Genomic DNA, 23,182 nt, shown 5'->3' on the forward strand with positions numbered 1-23,182 from the left:
TGCCAGGTGCCCAGTTAAATACAGCTATAAACCCCTCAGACAGTCAGGCCGGGGCTGCCAAATGAACCGCAGGCTGTGGCACCTGAAGGCAAAAAGTGAAATTTATTAATAAATTTTCCTTCCCGCTCTCATGTTCGCTTGTAAAAACTAGATTGTAAAACGATCTTATGAGATCCAAAATCCTTCTATTTTCTGCTGTAAATGTGAAAATGTTTTTATCCTTCTGCTCCTAATTACAGCTTCTTTTTCTTTCTAAGAATGCATTTATCTCTTTCAGTAAAAAGAGCAGCAATAATATGTTGAACAACCCTGAAATAAATTTTGTCATGTAAAAAATTAATTACGCATTCCAAACCTGGTCACTGTAGTCCTCTGGGAATTGCCTCCGCACCTCAGGATCTGTAAATAATTGACAGATAATATTAATTGGCTTTGGATTAGTGAGCAAGCAGAGAATCACACATTAATATTTGATCAGAAGATGATAGCAACCCTGGCAGGGGATCCAAGGAGGGCAGCTGAGGCTGCTGTGTGGATAAGAGCAGGGAAGGACTTTTCAAGGCTCTCCCTTTACCCTCCTCCAGAAAGACAAAAATTGTCTATAAAACACACACACAAAACGTATGAAACCATAAATATCCATGTGTACACACACACACATGTATATGCAAATATATATTTATATAGAAATTATTTTATAAGAGATGTCCTGGTGCTGCACTGTGCTTTAGGCTGTTACCTTGTGCAATATCTTTCTGGCTGCAATTTGCCAGCCAGGCTTGTCCCCGGGAAACGGTTCCCAAACGCACCGAGATTTAGTTTGCAGTTGGATAACCAGCTGCGGACACCGCATCCATTAACCTCCGCACCAGCGTGCAGTGATACCACGTTACAAGCACTCTAAATTACTCTGTAGTAACGTTACGCTATGCTCCCTAGAAAACAAAAAATATTTATCCACAATTTGAATGAAGTAACAGGCACACAGGCGCACACATGCACACATACACACACACACACAGGCGCACACATGCACACACACACGCGCACACACACGCGCACACACATGCAGCCTCTCCTGCTCCGTCCCACTGCGCGGGGCTCAGGCTTGATGGGAACGGTGGTTCTTGTGGCCCAGACACCACACACCGCTAGTGCACAACAGTCCCACCCGAAATTTCCCATTGGCAAAGTTCACTCCAGTAAGAATTTCCTTGATTGGCGATCCCACTGCTAGCAGATGCAAACTTTTCATTCAGGTGTATTCTTTTTACATTAGAAATACAGCAAGACTGCATGTTAATAAACTTTGTAGCTTAACTTTTCCCAGACAATCAAATGCTTATTTTGGCCATTTCACCATTACACGCACACAACTGCATACACAATATATCAAAGTTTATATATGCATATGAGTAAACCCTTCTACACGAACACAAGCAAGCAAAGTGCAGAGCACGCAGCTCTGCAGGCGCGTACCCGCTCAGCAGCTGCGCCAGCGCAGCCGAGGAGGTGGGAGTGACGCTCTCCTGCGCGGCCACGGCCGCCCCTGGATTCCACGCAGGGACCCGCCAAGGGACGACGCAGACCATGGGTGCACACGAGGTGAACACGGTCTTCATCGCTAACACATTCAGCTTTTCCCTCCACCTGCAGAGATTCTACCTCACATCTATGCACTATAGTGTATTGATTACTCAATCATAATCAAGATATTGTTGTATTTTAGTAAATATGCGAATGTTTCCAAGTTCTAAGAGCTATTACTGCCCCTCTCTACAGAATCCTGTTCAACAAAAAGCCAAATACAGAAGAATATTGAAATTAGCTGTGAACTTTATAATCCCATTGTTCAATTTCATGGCATTTAAGACACTACCTTCCCCTCCTCACAAGTCTAGATGTTAATCCATGCTGCAACCTGATTTAATTTTCCAGATGACAGGATGGGAACGTGCTACAATGGCATATTAGTGTAACTATGCTGCTCTTTTACTCTCAACTTCTCTTACACCATGGAGTGAAGAGTTTTGCTCTTAGAAGAGCGATGCTTAATTACTTCTACAAGTAGCGGAACTCAAACTGCTCTGTATTTGAAGTGTATGGAAATTATCAAACCAGGGAAGTTCTTCAAAAGACTATCAGAACATACTTCCCACAGTTAGTCACACACCCCAATACATACTAACCTGTTTCTTCTGATAAAAGTCAGGCAATTTAATCCATACTGCCTATAAATCCTTCACATATACTAATCCCAAATTGAAAAATACAGTGAAAATTATGTAAGGTCTTTATAGCTGCAATCCTTCTAAAATGAAAAGGAATTCAAGTCAGAGCAAGTGCCAAAAACCTCACTGGTAACACAAAAATGCTTTTCACAAGAGTTTTATCTAGAAACCGAATATAAGGTCTGCAACTCACACACAAACTGCTGTTCGGAGTTCAGTAAAGTGATCCAAAAGCGGGAAAAACTGAGAGCAAAGGCGACATAAAATATACATCATAGGAAACAGGAAGGGAGAAAACCAGAACACATTCAGCAAACCACCACGATTTCCATAATTGTTTTTATATTATTAACACATCAAGAGCCAGACAGGCAGTGAGGAGCAAAATGTTCCCAGGCAGTGGTCAGCACTGTCTTACATAGATTCATTAAAAATCCTTCCAAAATAAAGCAAGTTAAGCTACAACTTCCTCGTGGAATTTTTTACTTAGGGCTATATACAGTTCTCCAGAACAAACTGAAGTTAGCCCTGATCTAAATGCTAATGCAAACATAACCACAAAACGTGAAGAGTTGGTCCAGTTAATATTGTATTTCACATCTCTCCTGTAGCATGAAGTCAGTCAAATCCCACAGAACAACATCAGCTCTCCCCTTCTACAGCATGATGTTGTAACACAGCAGATCAAGAAGCAACGTATTAAAGAAAACGCATCTGTCAGAGTCTAGATCCAATACACGTTAAGTAAAAGAATATTGGAAAAGTTATGCATAAGTTGGGGAATGACCTATTAGAGAGCAGCGTAGGGGAAAGGGACCTGGGGGTCCTGGGGACAGCAGGGTGACCATGAGCCAGCACTGGGCCCTTGTGGCCAGGAAGCCAATGGGACCTGGGGTGGGTTAGAAGGGGGTGGTCAGTAGGTCAGAGAGGTTCTCCTGCCCCTCTGCTCTGCCCTGGGGAGACCACACCTGGAATCTTGTGTCCAGTTGTGGCCCCTCAGTTCCAGCAGGACAGGGAACTGCTGGAGAGAGTCCAGCGCAGCCACCAAGATGCTGGAGGGAGTGGAGCATCTCCCGTGGGAGGAAAGGCTGAGGGAGCTGGGGCTCTGGAGCTGGACAAGAGGACACTGAGGGGGGACTCATTCATGGGGATCAATATAGAAAGGGTGAGTGTCAGGAGGATGGAGCCAGGCTCTTCTCGGTGACAACCAGTGATAGGACAAGGGGCAATGGGTGCAAACTGGAACACAAAAGATACCACTGAAATTTGAGAAGAAACTTCTTCTCAGTGAGGGTGGCAGAGCCTGGCCCAGGCTGCCCAGGGGGGTTGTGGAGTCTCCTTCTGTGCAGACATTCCAACCCGCCTGGACCCCTTCCTGTGTAACCTCATCTGGGTGTTCCTGCTCCATGGGGCAATTGCACTGGATGAGCTTTCCAGGGCCCTTCAACCCCTGACATTCTGGGATTCTGTGACTAGTCAGACCCTTTCATAAGGTAACATGTTCCATCTTCAACTGCTATTATTTACTCTCTTGGATTCCTACATGGAAGGGTGCCAGGTTCAATGAAAAGTTTTATCAGTTCTTTTAATGGAAGTTGTGGAACAGTTGCATTGCAAGCATAGCATATTCAATATTTGAAATACGGTTGGGGAATTACCTCTGTATTAAATCCTTAACTCCTTTTGTTTCATCCATAGTAAGAAATCAGTTTTTAAAAAACCTGAGGTATAACAGTATGGATAAACTTCTCCTCTACTAACAGAATAGGGCGATGTTAGAAAGCGTAAGATGTCTTTGGTGATCAGAAAACTCAGAATTATTTCCTTACAAAGAAGAGCAGAAAACGCTGATATAACTAAAGGTAGAACTATAAAAAGGGAATGCATAGGATAGAGCTCAAACTGAAATCACAGAGATCAAAACCAGAAGACAAAAAGTACTTATTTCAAGTCTTGTTTGTTACATGTTTCTCCCGTCTTCATCTGAGGTCTTCAGATCTTTTATACGCAATGGTTAATTACCTTGGTGATACCTCAAGTCCACATTAAAGCACGGTTGATGAATCTTTTGAGTTTGCTTTACTATGCACTTAAGGGGATATTTCTCTTCATAACCATCTGTTCTTCAGCCAACCCAGAAATTTAGTGTTACTGGAAATCTAAGCCAAACTCCAGGAGGCATGATAGGCACAAATTTTGAATGGGTTATGGTTTTAATTCTTTTTTTCCCCTGTAATTCTAGTCAGTAAACTATACAGCAGCTGAAACATGCAAAAAATACAATTAGGTAACATCCTACTCCAATGTTCAAGAAATCCACAAAGCCTGGCTTATGAAATTAAATACAAAGTGTTTTGAAACATTTTACAGGTTGCCTGTAATAATTACACAAAAGTGTTTAAATGCAGAAGTTGAGTAGGAACACCTACCTTAAGTAGGCTTTTTTTGTTTTTAGTAATTTGTTTAATTTGCGTTTGATCAGTATATTTTTTTCTCGTAACCTTTTCAGCACTCTATAAATTTAATAGAGATATGCTCCAAGTGCTCGGGCCGTGACCACTGAACGGGTTGCTCTCCTGCTCGTTGTACGTCTGCTGCGAGGCAGCGAGTTGCCTGGTGACAGCCCTGCGCTGCAGCCGCTGGGAAGCCCTCCCCGCCTGGAAACCTGACAAAACACACCACAGTCCTCCAGCTCCTCTTCTACCTCTTTCCAAAATTCACCAAACATCATAAATTCCGACAGACATATTAGTAGTAGGCAAATATATACAAGTACTGCAGAAATACATTCACCGTTATATGGACCGCCACATTTCAGGTTTCGTCTGAACTGAACCAAAAAGCACTTGGAACAAAAGTGTTCCAGCCAACCACACATTCTTGAAGTGCTGGACTACAAGAGGAAAAACACCCGACTCTTCAGCAACGGTATAATTGTCTGAACTACACAGAGAATCCCTCCTTTGTTACTCATGCAACAGAGAATCCTGATTTCTAAGCCTCAAGCTATGTAACTTTATAATGTTTAAAACTCTGACCTTACTTTCATACTTTCAATATTGACAGTCTCAAACTGTTTTCAGCTTCAAAGTTACCACGTGTTCCTTTAGTTGGGAAGCCCCAGCTCCCAGCGACGCCGCTCCGCACCAACAGCGGCTCCGACGGGGATCTCCCTCGCAGCAGCACCAGGTTCCACAGAAAACAAGCTCTTCGGAACCATTTGGGGATTTGACGGCTTCAAAATTTCTGTTATTGCATCTCTGTTTATTTCAGGACGCTTCAGTTATTCAGATGGCATTGAAACAGAAAGCAAAGTATACGTACCATGTATACATTAAACTAGCAATTTATTAATTTCCTTTCTCTTCTCCTTGCCAAGCTGTATTACACAACAAACTCCTAACTACACTTTCAGACCTTCTCAAGAGCTTTTCCAACTCTTTTCAATCTGTCCACCCTTAGCAGATTCGCTGAGAACAATTTTTTCCTTCACTACCAGCTCCAAAGGTACCTAAAAATGCAGCTTTAATCCACTTGCACCTTCTTCTCTCCACAGGCTGATCCACAGGTGCTGAAGTGCAGATGGTCACCGTCCCCATGGTGCTGACATGCAGATCTATCGGGAGGACAAAGGACCCGAGGAGCGGGTGTCATCAGCAAACTTGCTGACAGTCACTCTATTCCCTCGTCCAAGTCACCAATGAATATATTGAATAATACAGGCCCCAGCACTGACCCCTGAGGCACTGCACTAGATACAGGCCTCCAAATGGACTCAGCCCATTGACCACAACTCTCTGGCTTCTTCCCTTCAGCCAGTTCGCAGTCACCCGATCGTCCAGACCGCACTCCCTCAGTTTAGTTTCTCCCATAGTGTTGGTGGAACCATCACTGGTGCCAGCGCCCGCAGTCCCGTCCTCACGCTGCTCGGTGTACGAGGAGGGGAAGCGGTTTCCAACAATCTCGAACGCCACCAGCGAGCCCCGGAGCTGTGGCTGCTCTCAGCACAGCGAGCGCACCTGGAGGAGCGTCCACCCTGCTCTCACTGTCTCATACAATGGCTAATCGGGCTTCTGAGCTCCAGTTCTGAATTCACATCGGCTTTGAATTCTCTTCATTAGAGTACAAACTATCAACAGGTCACTCTAAAAACTCGTTTTGCCGTTAAACTCTTATTTGTCCTGTAACTAATGATCCACTCTGGCGTATAGAAGCAAACAGCATTTACAGTAATTCACTTGTTGCAAAATAAACATTTATCACTAATTGTAATATCACAACACTAATACTTCACACCATAATTGTTCCACAGAGGCTCCACTGCCTTTTTGTAAACGATCAAACTAATGACAAAGTTCTCTCCATCTTTTTATACAAGCATATATATTTAATTTTTAAAGTGAAAGTTTAAATTAGAAGTTACACACACAAACAACTCCTTTTAAATAGCCTCAAAACACTGTATTTACATCTGCAAGTACTCACTTTATTACTACAACCTTTATAACAGGGCTTAGGTTTGCTTCAAACAAAACAGGGTTCTCGGCGATGGAAGCACAAGCAAAAGCGCTGCATACAGTTAGTCTACAAAGAATTAACTGGATTAATTAGCAAGGGATTTGAGAAGCAGCTTGGAGCTAGAAAACCAAAACACTAAATTGTTTAAATACTTTGGCAATGGATCAAGGTTTCTAGGCAGCCCTATGTTCCATTCTCTCCTTTTTTTCCCCCCTCGGTGTTTTAACACATTTAACCTGACGAGGTACTTTTTCATAAGATATGAATGACACTGTCAAAATACCAAAAAAGAAGATGTGAATTAAAAAATGCCACAAGCTGTTAGCAATTCTGCCAACATGTATGAGCCCAGGCAACATTAATTAAAAATCAATAGCTTAGGACATAAATAGCTCTTATCTCTGTTATAGTATATCTCTAACATAACTCTTTATTAAAGAAAAAAAAAGAGCCAATGCCTTTGCTATTATACTGGCTGAATTGACCACAACAAAGCAAAAGAAATAAGGCAAAAACACCGAGCAGAGAAACACGTATGAGAAAGGGAGGACAGGGTATGAATGATCGGAATGTTTCAGCCTTGGCTGTCATTAACACAACCGCCTGGAAATAGCCACACTGCAAATACTTGCAGAAGTTACCAGGAAGAACGTGTCGGGTTGTCAGTGCTAATAGGATTCTATACAAAATCCTGCGTGCCAAGGAAATAACATACACATCTTCGTCAGCTAGAGCTTATTAATCAGTATTTTTATCAAGCATCTCAACTAAAGATTAAGTTACTGTAAATTCTCCTATAATTACAAAATGAAGGTGCAAAAGAGGTAGGAAATTGCACTCAACTTCTTTTTCTTTGGTTCTTCAAACCAAAGTTACATTAGAAGGCATCAAAGCTAAAAGATTTAAGCTAAACTAGGAACTTACTTAAACCACCACTTTCAAAAGCTCTTTTCAGAGTGTCAAACATCGGAAAGACTTAAACCTCTTTTAAACAAGAGCTCGGCTGAGCACACCACGCAGGACGCACAGCCCGGGGCTGCCACAGCTCCTGGGCAGGCCTGATAATTCAGATTTCTGACAAGTTTCTACAGCAAAATTATTAATTAGGGGAAAAATTCAGATACATATGAATGTATGTGTACCTATGCCAAGATGCTAAAAAGCTATACAAATTTCAGTGGAAGACGAGATCATAAAATGGTAGGACCCTTAAGGTGGAATTCTCAGAACTCCAAGGGTTGTTTCGCGAGTCATGACTGCAGACCGGAGCTCTCAAGAACATCTCACAGCAGGTGACGGAGCCTGGGGGCACTCCTGCTGCTTCTTCCCACCCCTTTGCCATGAACACACCTCCCAAAAATTTAGTTTATTGATTAGAGTGCAGCACAAGAAAATCAAAGGTGCTGTTCATAAAGCACAGACACCGAGAGTCCGGGCAGGGCAGCAGAAGCGTTTGGGCTGACTTTGCAACCTCGGCTGGGTGTTCTGCCCCGGCGGGGACTGGACTGGATGGGCCTGCGAGGTCCCTTCCAACCCCTGACACTCTGTGACTTTTCACTGAGCTGCAGTCAGAAATGACACATAAATGACACACAAATGACACATCCTTCTGTGCGGCAAAGGTGTGAGGGGAAGGGGAACAGAAAAACAAGGTTAATATAGAATTTATATACTTTCTGGGAGAGCGGCTGCGATTATTTTTAATATGCTTTTGTTTCATAAGATTATCTTGAACTACCTGTTCAACTTCCATTCAAGCTATCGCCGATTCCAGTTAACCTTGCTGAAGGTGCACCAGACACAAGCTCTTGTTGCTGCATTTGAAATAATCTCCATCTAAAAAGTCAATTATGGAATCCTCATTTTTAGTAGGAAAGGAGCATTAGAACACAGAACTGCTGCTCATGGTGTCCCCTACGTTGATCAAACTGCAATTCCATCAAGTGGCCCCAGTAATGTTTTATGTCATTGTAAAAATACAAACTATCACTTTATTAACACTGCAATCATCTTCTCCATTTTATTTTATCATTATAAATTACGCTGATTATAAGACGCAGAAGTGATTTGTAAACTCTTTCAAAGGCCACGATTTACATTTTTCTTCTATGAAGATATCCCCCCAACATGCTCCACTTGCGTTAAATATTAAATGAAGATACTTAGACTACACATATGGCAAAAATGGACGATTTTTCTGCTATGTTTTGGGATTACTTTCAGCATTCTAACACTGTTTATAATACTGCTGCAAATACTGCCACCAATAAAGAAACAAACATTCAAAAGGTGTCCTTTAAGCTTCCCTTTAAGGCATCTACCATAATCGTATAATTTGCTCTGGACATCATTAAAATGTAAAGTTAATGAGGATTCAGCTGAAAACAGAAGAAATGTAACCTATTTTCAGGCAAAACTTCTAACACTGCAATCAGAGGGAAAACCTCTTTGATGTCTCTTTGTCTCTTCTCATTAATTTTCTTTTGGTTTAAAAAAAGCACAAAGGCTGTTTAAACTAAAAAATGCATAGAAGTTTAAACATGGTAATTATAGCCAAGCTGCAATGAGGTCATTAGGTTTTTAAAACTTTCAGATAAACAAAATTGAGATGCATGACTATTTTAAAAACATGTCAATACTCCATTTTAATGGTCCATGTGATCCTCGCTGTATTCCAAGGATTTAGTCTAGATACAGAACTGCTTCAAGATGATTTACTGAAGGCCCCAATCCCATACCCAGAGTAAAGCAATCAAGAAATACATCAAAATGCCAAGTGTTGTAATTACTGTATTAGTTGATACCACATTTGGTATTTGTAAGTGCAACAAACCATGCTTTTTGCCATCTCCATGCAAGAGAGACGGCAAATTGTGAGGTTCTGCTAATTTAACCTCTACAATTTATTAAAGAACAAATTATTGAACAAGTAAAATAATTCTGTTTGCTCGCTACGTCTATTTCTGGTTATGAATACTGCCAAGGTAGACGCAAAGCTATATCCTCCTCGTTCAACAGCAGAAAATATCCGTAAGAGCTCTTTAATTACATTGTACTGACGGAATCCACGCTACCCTGAAGTGGTATGTATTTTTAGTTAATAATTTACAAGTAAATTTTCTCGAACCATAATCAAAACCATTTTTAACACCACTGTATACAAAAGAAGATGATAGATTATCACAAACACGAGTGAGGCATTTAAGTCATTAAGTAAGTGCAACAAATACACAGGACAAACATAATATTAGCTTTAGTGTGGAAGGACATTAATCACAATAAAGCAAAATAAACATATCTATAACATTTTTTCATGTGCAAATGTCACCTCTAGATAAAATGGGATGTGATAGGATCAATATATTAGCCTGTGGTTTCTATCCCACTCTTCCATGTAATAAGCCTGATTAACAAGTACATTGAAAGTTGTTTCCATCTAGAAAAGACAAAAATCATCTTCTCAAGACCAAATTATCTGTCAGCATTTGGAATTTTGACAAGTGGTTTATCAAAACTTGGTAGTCCCAGCAGGGCCAACATCCTCCTTCCCCATGAGCCGGGTTCAGCGGCACCCTCAGCATTCCTTCCGCCCGCCCCAGGCGGGGAACCCGGGCAAAGCAGGTCACGCAGCACGTTCACAGAGAGTGAGGATGTCAGGATATCGACAGAACATAATACAGTTCTTTATGATTAGAATGTGCCTTACTGCTGCAAAAGCCGAGAGCCCACGGCTTGGACCAGTGCACTCTCTGCTGGGTTAGGAACTGGCTGGAGGGCCAGGCCCAGAGAGTGCTGGTGAATGGGGCCGCATCCAGCTGGCAGCCAGTCACTAGTGGTGTCCCCCAGGGGTCAGTGTTGGGTCCAGTCCTGTTTAACATCTTTATTGATGATTTAGACGAGGGGATTGAGACCATCATCAGCAAATTTGCTGATGACACCAAGTTGGGAGGGAGTGTGGCCAGCAGGCCAAGGGCAGTGATCCTTCCCCTGTGCTCTGCATTGGGGAGGCCACACCTGCAGTACTGTGTTCAGTTCTGGGCCCCTCAGGTCAGGAAAGAGATTGAAGTGCTGGAGCGGGTCCAGAGAAGAGCAACAAGACTGGGGAAGGGTCTTGAACACAAGCCCTATGGGGAGAGGCTGAGGGAGCTGGGCTTGTTTAGTCTGGAGAAGAGGAGGCTCAGAGCTGAGCTCAGCACTCTCTAGAACTACCTTAAGGGCAGTTCTAGACAGGTGGGGATTGGGCTCTTCTCCCAGGCAGTCAGCAATAGGACAAAGGGGCACATCTAGTTCATCTTTCGCTTTACCAAATTTGCTTTGCTTCCACATTACAGGAGTGTAGAATTACTGACCTACGTGTCAACAGACTAAACACGGACACAATCTCTAAACTCCAATATTTCTATTGAAGACCCTCATAGGAAGCGTCAGTACAACTGCACATGGCCCCAGTGTCTGTCATTTCTGGGGTGGCGCTTACAACATCAGGGAGAGAAAAAAAGAAAAAGCTGTTCTTAATCTACAGGGAGTCTACTTGAAAGTCATTACTACTTTGTTTCTTTTTCATCTGAATGACAATCTAATTAAATGTTCTTTATGGAAATGTCTGTATCTAGATTAACAGCTGATTGCAGAAGCATTAAGCTTTGAGCAAAAGTTAACACTCATTAATTAGATTACCTGTTGTGATTAAATAAGAACAAACCACCTTGGAAAATTTCATGACTGAGAATGACGCTCCCCCTTCAACAGCAACTTGTGGACTGTACTCAGAGTGCAATGTCTTTGCAGTTACTGCAGCCACAGCCCTGCTCCTAAAGGAGCACATCCACAGAGTTAATGGCAACAAGTGCGCCATCCAACTCTTAACTGCTTCAAATGCTGGAATATGAAACGTTTCAGTAGTACTTGCTATCTAAATTGAGTCACTAGAACTCTTTAAAAAGAACAAGGACCAACCTCCTCTATAAATTCAAGGAAAACTGTAAGTACCGCTAGTGAATGGAAATAATTTGTTCAAAACCACTAAAAAACCTCCCTAAAAAGTTTCAGTTTAGCAGTTAATTTCAACCTGCAGTTAAAAAGGCACTAGCTGTCAGTCAGTTTTCTCACCCAACTCTATCGTGAAAAGAAAAACTGACAGATCACAGGAGCTTGCCTTTGTAAACCAATTCGGGAACTTTCATGCTTCTTATTTGTTAGGTTAAAGGTTAAATTGCTGACCTCTGCCCTCCTGCTTAGCAGCCTTTCCCTTTTTCTGTAAAGCTTTATTTTGGGGCTGTATTTACATGGATTAGTCTCTTTTCACGCTAAGAAGGAATCTGTTCACAGCCAAAGCCTTAGTTCTGGTTGTACAAAAAGCAGTCACAATTATTCAGCAGCAGACAATGACCATATTGTGGATTTACAAAAAAACCACCTCAGCCATGGCAAGTTCTGTCCTTGCTGCACAAAACAATAGAAGAAAAATCTTATCAAGCATTCAAGAGAAAGCAAACAAAGCAGGCCCACTGTGAACTTGATGAAGATGTCAAGCTCCTTTAAAAAATATAAATCAACAAAAGAGTTTAAAGTCTTGTGAGTGAGACTTTCTGAATTTTTCTGTCTAGTTAAACAGCGCCAGCAGTAGCAATCTAGTGCAGACCAGTAAATACATGGGAATAGAAAAGACTGTAGACAGAAGTAGTTAAAGCATGAAGCAAAAAGAACCAACAACAGACCTCTTCCCACAAAATATCTTAGAGAAACGGCAGAACGTTCAGCTATACTTGATGTTAACCTTTTGGGCTTTTATTAAATCTATCATCAGCTAAGAACACACCTAAAAAATGTGTTAGATAAAATTTATGATGACTCACAATATAACAGATTCTAATATTTTTCTCTTCAAATCTGAGTTACGTATTTCATTTATACTGTAAAAGCCGAACGGTGAACTGTCTTCAGACAAAGCAGTTCAGCCCATGGTGCTTGTTTGATCTGGACACCGCAGCCCTAGTAAGTTCTTTGTGAAAATCCCCCACCTTGGTTGTACTTAGAAGAAAAGCGATCGAGTGGAAACAGAAAAACAAAGCAGCAGCTTAAGAGTATCAGAATTCCCAAATGCTACCTATCTACTCAGATTTGGTTACTTTTCCAATCCCGCTTTAGGAAGTTGGCTGTAGCAACATAATACTGTAAAGATGGGATAGGAAAACTTGTGATACCTGAGTTACAGAGCATGTTCGAAAGCAAGCACTTATTTAATGGAAGGAGGCATGGATTTTGCACTTCCTTGTTATCCCTAAACCTTCGGTACGTTATCTGTTTCTCAGCAGAGAACAGGCAGTCTTCAACCAGCGTTTTCACCTTCAAACATAAAGGTTGCTCGGAGAGGTGTACAGGTGACTTCTGAATTACCAACTCTTCACTTAATCCTACTGCAGTAACTCTGTTTATGTTCCAGACAATACTTCATCTATTTGGGAGGTGCTGCTCTATTATCTAAAATTACAACACATGACAAAAAGATAACGATAAGGAGTAGCAGGACAGCTATTTTGCAGAGACAGAAACCTGCGAGCAAGCTCTACCTGTGCAAGTCCTATCACGGAAACCATAGTGACAAGTGTAGAATAATTTTAGGGCCCAAGCACATCATGGCTTCTGCCAGTGGAGTAAAGGGCTTCATCAGTTTAAGTTATAACATTCGTGATCTACTGGGGAGGGGAGGGAGGGAAAGGGCTATTACAGCACAGGGCTAGAACATGAAAAGTAAAGAAGGAAGTACTTAAACTACTCACAAGCTTCTAGTAGGAACAAGATTAGTAGTACATGCTACTCTCAGAGCCAATTCAAATGCAAATTTCATCCTTTCTCTCAAACAATGATAAACTCCCTCAGAGTTAATAGTTTCCTTCTAAGATTCATCTCCCTTTTCAACTTAGTGGTATGTTTTTGAGAAAAGAAAGAAGCACACCGAGAGTCTTACAGCAAGACCTTTTAAATTCTGTCATAAAAGAAGTAGTATAAACTACATTTCCTTTACTAATCCAGTGAACATTTCTTAAACTCTAATGCACTTATACTTTGTCCATGCTATCGCATTTAGGCTTCTAACTTACCATGCTTTTAAAAAAAAAGAGAGAGAGAAGTCCTTTAACTGAACTAAAGCATTTTAGCTTTTTCCTTGAACACACAGCAAGAATTTATGCTACACTCACAAAAAGATGAAAGATGAGGTCCTTGGAGAGAAAGGCCTTTTGGCACGCTCCATGGTGAAGCTGCAGATTTGACATACTTTTATAATGTCTGCTTTGGCAAGAACACAAAAACCCCACACAAAAGCATGCTATGTCCTCCCAGACAGGGCTGTAGGGGGGGTGTCTTACTCTTCCAAGCATTTACTTTCAAATATTCATACTTTAGAGACTATTTCGATCGGTTACTTCAGACTAACAAATTCTCTTTTCCTACCCAAACAGCGTGACAGTTCAACGACAATTCTCACAGCCCCATCTAACAACTGAGGATCTCTGGCTGAGGTCCAGCAAGATCCTTAAATCTCTCACATTCTGATGAATGATCTTCAGCAGTTTTAAGATCATAAACCGCTTTGAAAATTAAAAGATTTCATCAGTACTTAGTATATGAATATAAGAAAGAAAAGCACAAACACAGCTTTTAGATACAAATGAATGCTGGAATTGTACAACATACCAAAGATTTAATGTGCCAGAAATACACAAATCACCAATGCTGAGCATGGATGATCATTATTTCTAAACAGTCTAGAGGGGAAAGGATAGAGATCACAGCTGAGCTGATCCAGTGATCTTTTCTCAGTTCATACATTTCATTGTGGTTCGGCAGAGTTCTGCCTGGACTGGAAGAAAAGATCTTTGCTTTTTCAACTTCTTTGGTTTCAATCAAGTTTTCTCTTCATACGTTATTAAGAATACAAAACATCCTCCAGATGTTCCTGAAGCTTACACTTCTTGGAATCAAATCTTAGGATCGTAGGATAACTCAGGCTGGAGGGGACGTCGGGAGGTCTCTGGTCCAACCTCCTGCTCAAAGAAGGGCCAGGTGTGAGGTCAGAGCAGGTGTTCAGGCTGCGATCCTGTCAGGTCTTGAAAACCCCCAAGGATGGAGGTTGCACAACCTCCCTGGTCTGATACCTGACTGTCCTCATGGCAAACACGTTCCCCATATTCAGTCCGAATGCCTCTGGATTCAGTCTGTGTCACCGCCTCTTGTCCTGCAGCCACATGCCACTGTGAAGAGCCTGGATACCTTCTGATCTCCTCGTGGTATAGAAGGCTGCTATTCGGGTCTCTGAAGTCTTCTCCAGGCTCAACAAGCCCAGCACTCTCAGCCTCTCCTCACAGTGCGGGTGCTCCATCTTGGTGGCCCTTCATTGAACTGGTTCCAGTTTATTGATGTTTTTCTTGGAGGTCAGAACAGATTTTTTTTCCTTCTGCAATCAACTGTCTTGGTAACTAAGAGGGAACCTTCTATACGAAGCATTGCAACAGCCTGCCCAGGGAAGTGCTTGAGTCACCATCCCTGGAGGTGTTTAAAAGTCACGTAGACGTGCCGCTTAGGGACATGGTTTAGTGACAGACTTGGTTTGTGGTCAAACTTGATCTTAAAGGTCTTTTCCAGCCTAAATAATCCTAGGATTCCATGATTCTATATGACGGTCAATGGATAATGCTGCTTTCATTACTTCAAAAGTTACTAAGCAAATAAACATTTAATGCGAGATTGGTAAAAATTACATGAGCAATAAAGCTATTGAATGTACAATTGTCTGTCAGTAGCTCAGAACACAAGTCGATCTCCCATTTCAGCCAGGGGCAAGTGAACCATGAAATATACTAAAGCTTTTAATTGCAGTTGATATTTAATAGTCACATGGAAAACATCCTTTGCTACACAAACTTCTGAATAAAACAAAACAGAGGCATGTTTTACCATCCCACAGGCCAGACAATCTCCCACACCAGGACTGTTACAGCTCTGGAGCAATTTGTTCTCCTCAAGACCACACCAGAAGATTGATATAAGAATTAAGGGCATTGTAAGTGATCAATAGCACTATTATACTAGACACAAACTTCAAAAACAGTTGTCTTAGTTAATTTTTGGATCCATTGCACAGGAAGAAATAGGTTTTTTTTAAACACACCTGCTAATTTGCTCCTTATAGTCCTTTTATACATTGGGCTTTTCTTAACAGTAACAGCTCCTTGCCATTTAACATACATACCCTGCCTGAACCAATAAAAAAAAAACCAAGTTGCTTTCTGCATTGTTGGTCTGATGGCACAGAGCAGCTGGTCAAGAAGTAGAGAAGACTACAGGGAGGTCTCTCGGCCTATTTCTCGAATGGTGATTTGCCTGGGATACAGCACGGCTGTTAGACGCAGCTGACGCTGAGGAGAACCGAACCAGCACCTCCCTTCAGAACACGAGGACAGAGTATTTGGAGATACACAAATCTAAGACTTCTGAGAATAAAGGGCACCTCTTAAATATAAAAAAATGGGATGGGAAGAATCTTTTACAGTATTATTCAGAGAGAATTAGTAACTTCACAATAGGCAAGTTGTAAAAACATTTTTTTTACTCACTAAAAACAATTTCTGAAGATTTTGCACCTACCAGTGCTCACAACAAACCCAAAAATACAACTAAGCAAAACTCCCACAGAATCAGTTGGTTTATAGAACAAAATATATACTAAATTCTCCAATTAAAAACCTGTAAAGTAGTTTCTGTGCTTTTTAACCCACCTTCCCACAGCAGGGAATTAATCCCTCCAGGGGGATGCAAACAAACTTCAAAGAGAAGATTATACCCAGACACTAGTACTGTACAATGTAATGTTTATGGTCAAATTTGTTCCGATTTTCTGGCACTAGAATCCAGGTCAGATGTGCAGAAACAAAGCGCAGTTATTAAAAGGGCTCCTGCAGTTGCATCCCATAGTGGTGATGGCAGACAGCAGCAGGACAGCCAGAGCTGGATTCCGCTCCCGGCTCCTAGGGAGGCTTTGGCAGGAGAGACTTGCAGCGCTTTGACTTGCGCTGATTGTAACAAACAACTACACGTATAAAAGGAGACGAGTGGCTTTCCAGTCAATAAAATACAACAATCCTTCCTAGCGGTTCATTATACCTTCTATACAATACACACATGACCATTTCGTAAAAGATAAAAGGGATATTACTTCAGTATATGTTGACTAATCATTATTATTTAATTTTGACATCCCTCCCTTCTGTAACATTCACGAGCCTGATCTCACAAAACAATATCTCAAACTAAATTCTGGGATTACAAATTTCAACCTTCGTTTTTCTGTTTATTTGTTCAAGTTTCTCGGGTTTAGAGATCACAAATATACTTACATGTTGGTTTCAATGGTTATGAGACTTCTCGAGTATAAACACAGGAACACTTGTCAGAAATAATATTACAGAAAAGTACTTGTATAATTATGACTCAATAGCAATGTTTGGTAAAATCATAAGCTGCATTCACGCCTTATTTCTAGCTAAAAATCATTTGCTCAAAGGAAGAATTCCAGGAAAGGATAAAAATGCTTGTGTAGACAAGAAAGGAAGAGGAAGTAAAAATAAATTCTACACAAAAAGTTTTAGAGTATTTTTTCTTTTAAAACTACCCTTTTCTTATATAAGCAGCAAATACAAATGTGAAAACGCATTTACTTTTTCAACCTAATTAAGAGTTATTTCTATTTTAAAAGAAAAAAAAGGCAAAACAGTCAAAGGAATCAGAAAATTGTCCACAGTCATGGACAGAGGCAAGAATTTCTCCTTATTAATCCTAAATACGAAAGATTCCACAGACCCAGTGATTCAGATATCTTTAAAAGCTAGAACAGCATAATATTAAATACACTTCATCACCTTACAATACATAATTCTTAAGAACAGTTTTTGCCAATCAACAGGTAGAACTAAGTGTAAGCAGTACCTTTCCCAGCGCAGCTGATTCCTGGACAGGTCACCTCTGCGTACACTTCAAATGTAGTTTCAGGATTTTGTCTGAAAGAAAAAAAAAAGTATTTAGCAGACTTTTTTCCAAGTTTGCTTCCAGTCAGTCAAAACGGTTCTGTCAATGCATACATTACAGTGACAACCCGGTAAACCAGATTTCTTGGTTTGTAGCAGATCTTTCTGCCTTACCAATATTAACAAGATACGACTGAAGCTCGGATGAGTCAGTACGAACAGGGTGTCTGACCACCAGGGAGTGTGAACAGGAAATCGGCTGGTGGAGTAACTCCCTGGCGTGGCACTCAGAGAGGCTCCAGGGGTTACCCCCCAAAAGGTGATGAATCCCTTCCCCTGTCGGGCAGAGGGAGAAGACCTGAGGCAGCCCCTGCCCTGTCGCTGTCGGGCAGAGGTAGGGGACAGAAAAGATGACGAGGGTTGGAAGCAAGTTCCAGTTCAGGACCGTGAGCCGAACTTCCCCAGGTGCCCCTCTGTAATAGGTTTGAGGCCCTGGATCTTGAAGAGGAGGTAGGTGAGGATGTGGTGCAAGGCCCACCTGCGAGGTCACAGGGAAAGAGGCAGTTGAGCCCACGCCTCCAGACCACCTCAGATAAGAAAGAAAGAAGGGTAATTGTAGTAGGCAATTCCCTTCTGAGAAGGACGGAGGGCCCAATGTGCAGAGTTGACCCTCATCGTAGGGAAGTGTGCAGTCTACCTGGAGCCCGGATCAGGGACATCACCAGAACGCTCCCCAACCTGGTGCACCCAACAGACTACTACCCACTGCTGATCTTCCAGACAGATGGGGAGGAAGCTGCATCCCGCAGTCTGAAGGGAATGAAAGATTTCAGGCCTTGGGATGGATGGTAAAAGAGTCTGGGGCTCAAGTGATTTTCTCTTCACAAGATCAGAGCATCCTGACACATAGGAAGTCAAGGAAGGGAGCCAGGAGACCTGCGTGGTTCAACAGGGAACTGCTGGGTGTGCTCAAGTGGAAGAGGAGAGTTTCTAGATCATGGAAGGAGGGGCTGGCCACTTGGGGAGAATATCAGGCTGTTGTCAGAGGGTGTAGGGAGGCAACTAGGAAAGCTAAGGCCTCCTTAGAATTAAACCTGGTGAGAGGGGTCAAGGACAACAGGAAGAGCTTTTTCCAATACGTGGCAGATAAAACTAACACCAGAGGCAATGTAGGCCACTGATGAACGAGGTGGGTGCCATGGTGACAGAAGATACAGAGAAGGCAGGCTGCCCAGGGGGTTGTGGAGTCTCCTTCTCTGCAGACATTCCAACCCGCCTGGACACCTTCCTGTGTAACCTCAGCTGGGTGTTCCTGCTCCATGGGGGGATTGCACTGGATGAGCTTTCCAGGGCCCTTCCAATCCCTGACATTCTGTGACACCCGAATAATAATTTAAAAAATGAAACTCATCTTACCCAGCATCTCAACCCAAATATATTAAACATGTCAAGGAGTCCAGCCTACTCTTCAGAGAATTTCTATTATTTTTAATCCTACTTTAACACCAAAAGGAATTAAGCAAAACATTTCTAACTACACCACAGGCCCACTTAGTGTAACTTGAGTGGCTCTAAGCCAAACCCCACACCTACTTAAATCCACAGAAAAGCTACCGTTGGTTTCAGTAGCACAGGATCACACTCCACAGTTTTACAGAGCACCTCTCAGGAGCAACAGTGGTTCACAATTCAATTAATGTTAATTTAATTTGCCATCAGTTCCCAACTGATTTGTCTTAAGTAGCCATTTTTCAGAAAACTACATTCCTAAGTTATGAGAAATCTAAAAATCGACAAATCAACTATTATTTTGCAGTATAAACCAAACTTGATTAATCCTCCCTGTGCTACCTGGAGCTGCTGCATATAATCTGCTTCCAGTCTTGAGATTCTGAGCTCTGTTCCTACAGTCATGGTACAGGATGAGGATGAAATGATATCCACGTAACACCAGAAATGTGTTTTTCCTTTCATCTATATTACTGTGCAGCCTTATCTTTCCCTCCTGGTTTATGTCTCTATTTTTAGCACCTTGTTTCCTTAATTAAATGTTTATAAATTTTATAATATTTTTACAGCTAATGGATAAAATAACAAACACCTTTTTAGTATTATGTCAGAGTCTGTGTTCAAATTCTTTAGTGAAAACACTGTATACCACAGCTGGCAAGAGCACACACTACATACCAAAACTTTCAGACAAAAAGACATTAAATTTTGTATTTTAATATTCCATGACAAACGTCCACTTATTTCTACGAACAGTGAAATTAAAGTAGCTTTGCCAAGTCAGAAACTGAATATTAAAGGCTGCATTCAACAAGCTAACACCTCAGTACAAGAATGAAGTCATTGTTGAATTCTGAACATTTTACAGGTTTTCAGTGGAATTAAGGAAACAAGTCACTACAAGATTTCATGGAGTTTGCAAATATAGCATAAACATGCATCATAATATTTTGCAGCCCATGTTTATGACTATTAAAGTACCCTGCAGACATCTAATGCCACCTGTGCATCGCACCGAAATCTCAACCCACTGAAATCATCCACAGCATTATAAACTTAAACACACACAAAGTTTTCTCTCCTCCCAATAGCCTCCAAATAATCACTTAAAGACCCATGGTCAGTTATCAAGTGAACAAACACATGCAATAAAAAAAATACAAATATTTTAAAAGAGGTATTTATATACCTTTTACAGTCAAAATTATTGCTTTTTACCAAACTGCAAGATATTTGTGCAGAATAAAATTAAATCAACTCCTTCTCTGGAGCTGTATGTATGGAAGGCGGATACCTTAAGCCTATTTCAATTTTGCTAGGAGCACAGCTCAGGCTCCTTTCTCTCTTGTAATGTCTTGAGTACTGAAGGCTACCAAGAAGCGATAGCAGCCAGGTTAACTACTTACATGATCCTGCTGGCACAGAGTGCCCTGCACATTCCGTACAAGATGCTCCAACACAGAATTTAACCCAACACTGTAACCCAATACGCAATTTACCTTTTTCTCGCCTGCAGCTATACACAAGCCAAAAAGCTTACAGGATTGCTGGCAACTTCCTGATGTCTTTCACTTCAGTCTGATGCACATACTGATAATTTTCTCTAAGCAATCTTTCACTCAAATGACTCACTACTACACATCCATCAAAAATAAAACTGACACATATGTCCAGGTTTCATGCGAAGTATATCACAGTGTGTGCAAGCGACCACGTGCCAAGGAGTTTAATATCACTCATAATTATCAATCGATAGCAAGAAGCAAGAGATCTGACTACTGGATTTTTGCTAAGGCTTCAACGCATTGGCCACAGCACTGAAGGACACATATCTCAGTATACCCAATTATAAAACAGCTTTCTCATTCACACTTCCACCTGCCCCAATAAGGGTACTACTTATCAACTTGAAAATCTTTGCTGGATCAAACATCCGGCTCAGATTCAGACAGGCTCTCTCACTCTTTATGTAGTTCAATATGGTTTTGAAATTTTGGCCTTACTCTACTTGGGGACAGTGTTCTGTCCGAAGTAGAAAAAAACAATTTATCAATTGTTGCTCAAGATAAAGCTGCTTAATCACACAACAGACAAAACGCTCTCTCACGAAGTTCAAGATGAATTTAACTAGTGGCTCAGACTTTGTTTTTCATAGCAACAATTGAGAACCCATATGCCAAAGAAGTGCAAAAATTATGCCTGCAGCATCTCCCGAAGAAGGAAAGTTGCCTTCTGGAACACCAGTCACCTCAGAGCTATCATTACAAGCACTCACTATCCGCTTACATTTTCCTAAGACACCTGGCTGGAGAGACACACATTTATGTCTATCCAGCCTACGGGCTTGGGAACATGAAGATGTGTCATCACACTAAGGACACTACAAATTCTCTAGTCTCTTCTTGTCTCATATTCAAGTTAAACAAAAGAGGTGAAAAGTTAGAGCCCTGTGTAATCCTGAAGAACACTGTGTTCAAGAAGGAAAAGCAATTGCTCAGCAGCACCTACTGAAACTGCTGAATAAAACACAATCTAACTGGACGTCTCCACTCTGTCGCACCTTTCATGCACAAAGATGTCAGCACTGCCTGCTTGGTGATGGGTTTATTACACCTCTACCTGTCTCAGAGGAACTGAATTTGTCTGGAACAGCATATGAATGGACTGATATCTTTAATGTGACAATACCAAACGTACCAACAGGACCTTCCAATAAATCAACCTCTAGTTTTATGAACATTTAAAAAACATTAAGGGCACAGAGGTGCACGCCCAACACATTAATCAGTTGCACCACTCTTCTTCTTCCCCCAAATCCCCTTGCTAACACATTTTCAAGATATATCTAGACTATCTGTGTTTCCTTTAGCACACTCTAACGAAGGCAAGAAGGCTCTGAACTCTCTCGACCCCACAGCACCCCCGAAACAGAGGTCACAGGTGCTGGCAATGAGACTCCTCCCTTCCAGCAGCACCCACGCTCCTCAAGGCCTGACCGACAACGCTCAAACTGCCCACCCAGAGCTGAACTCGGGGAGAAAGAGCAGACGACACAGCAGGTTTGGGCTTGAGGGCGGGAAACCAGTGTCCTCCTCTCCTCAGGGCAGACAGGCCGGCGAAGCCCCGGGGCTGCCCTGGGTCGGGCTTTGCCGGGACGGGCCCTCCACCTCCTCCCTCCCGGCCCGCGGGCTGGCCTGGGCCGGGCAGCGCTCTCCCCTTCTCTCCCTACCCCGGGGCCTACAGGGGTCTCGCCCGCGCGGCCTCACAGGGCGCTGGAAGGAGAGCGGGGAAGTCCCCTTCTCGCTCTCCAGAGGGCCTGCAAGCGGGGCTGAAGAGCTGGGGGCGGGGGACACTCACTTGATCCTGGATCCCATGGTCTCTGTGGGGCCGCATAGACCCAGACCAAAGAGAGAGAGAAATAAAGAGGGGAGGGGGGCCGGAGCTCGGCGGGCCGCGCTCTGTCCCTCCGCCGGGCGCCCCCTCACTCCATCCCGGCCCGCGCCGCCGTCGCCCCGGCCGAGTCACGGCGCGGGGGCTGCCGGGAGCTGTAGTGCGGGCGGGCCCGCCGCGCGCTGTGTTGCCATGGCAACGCACGGCGCGCGCGCGAGCAGCCCCGCCTTTCCCCCACTCCACTCTCCCCCCCCCCCCGCGGCGGGCCCGCCGCGGGGGGGGGGGAGAGTGGAGTGGGGGAAAGGCGGGGCTGCTCGCGCGCGCGCTCCCCTCAGGCTAGAAAGCGGCCGAAAAGTGACTGGAAAACGGCCGAAAAGTGACTGGAAAAGAGCCCCACCGAGCAGGAAGGGGGTTTAGGAGGACCGTGGAGGAGGAGAGATCGCTGCCCGCCACGGCGCTGCCCCTCCTGTCAGTGGGGAGTCGCCAGGCACCCCCAGCAGGGCGGGAACCAGA

The 23,182-nt window shown here is 42.7% G+C and overlaps 1 protein-coding gene across 6 annotated transcripts in view; it reads right to left on the reverse strand.

Annotated features, from left to right (window-relative positions):
• The window catches only part of DENND1A (DENN domain containing 1A), a 139,476-nt gene extending 116,682 nt beyond the window's left edge, over positions 1 to 22,794 (reverse strand). For all 6 annotated transcript variants that reach the window (XM_082067940.1, XM_082067937.1, XM_082067939.1 and 3 more), the window contains exons 1-3: positions 22,637 to 22,794; positions 17,733 to 17,803; positions 356 to 399 (exon numbers count right to left, since the gene is read on the reverse strand). In XM_082067940.1, the coding sequence (XP_081924066.1) occupies positions 356 to 399; positions 17,733 to 17,803; positions 22,637 to 22,653 (132 nt within the window). In that variant the 5' untranslated portion in view covers positions 22,654 to 22,794. The remainder of the gene's footprint in view (positions 1 to 355; positions 400 to 17,732; positions 17,804 to 22,636) is intronic.
• Positions 22,795 to 23,182: the final 388 nt, after the last annotated feature.

Source organism: Streptopelia decaocto (genome assembly GCF_964273445.1).
Source record: "Streptopelia decaocto genome assembly, chromosome: 17".
In the NCBI taxonomy this organism is placed as follows: domain Eukaryota; kingdom Metazoa; phylum Chordata; class Aves; order Columbiformes; family Columbidae; genus Streptopelia; species Streptopelia decaocto.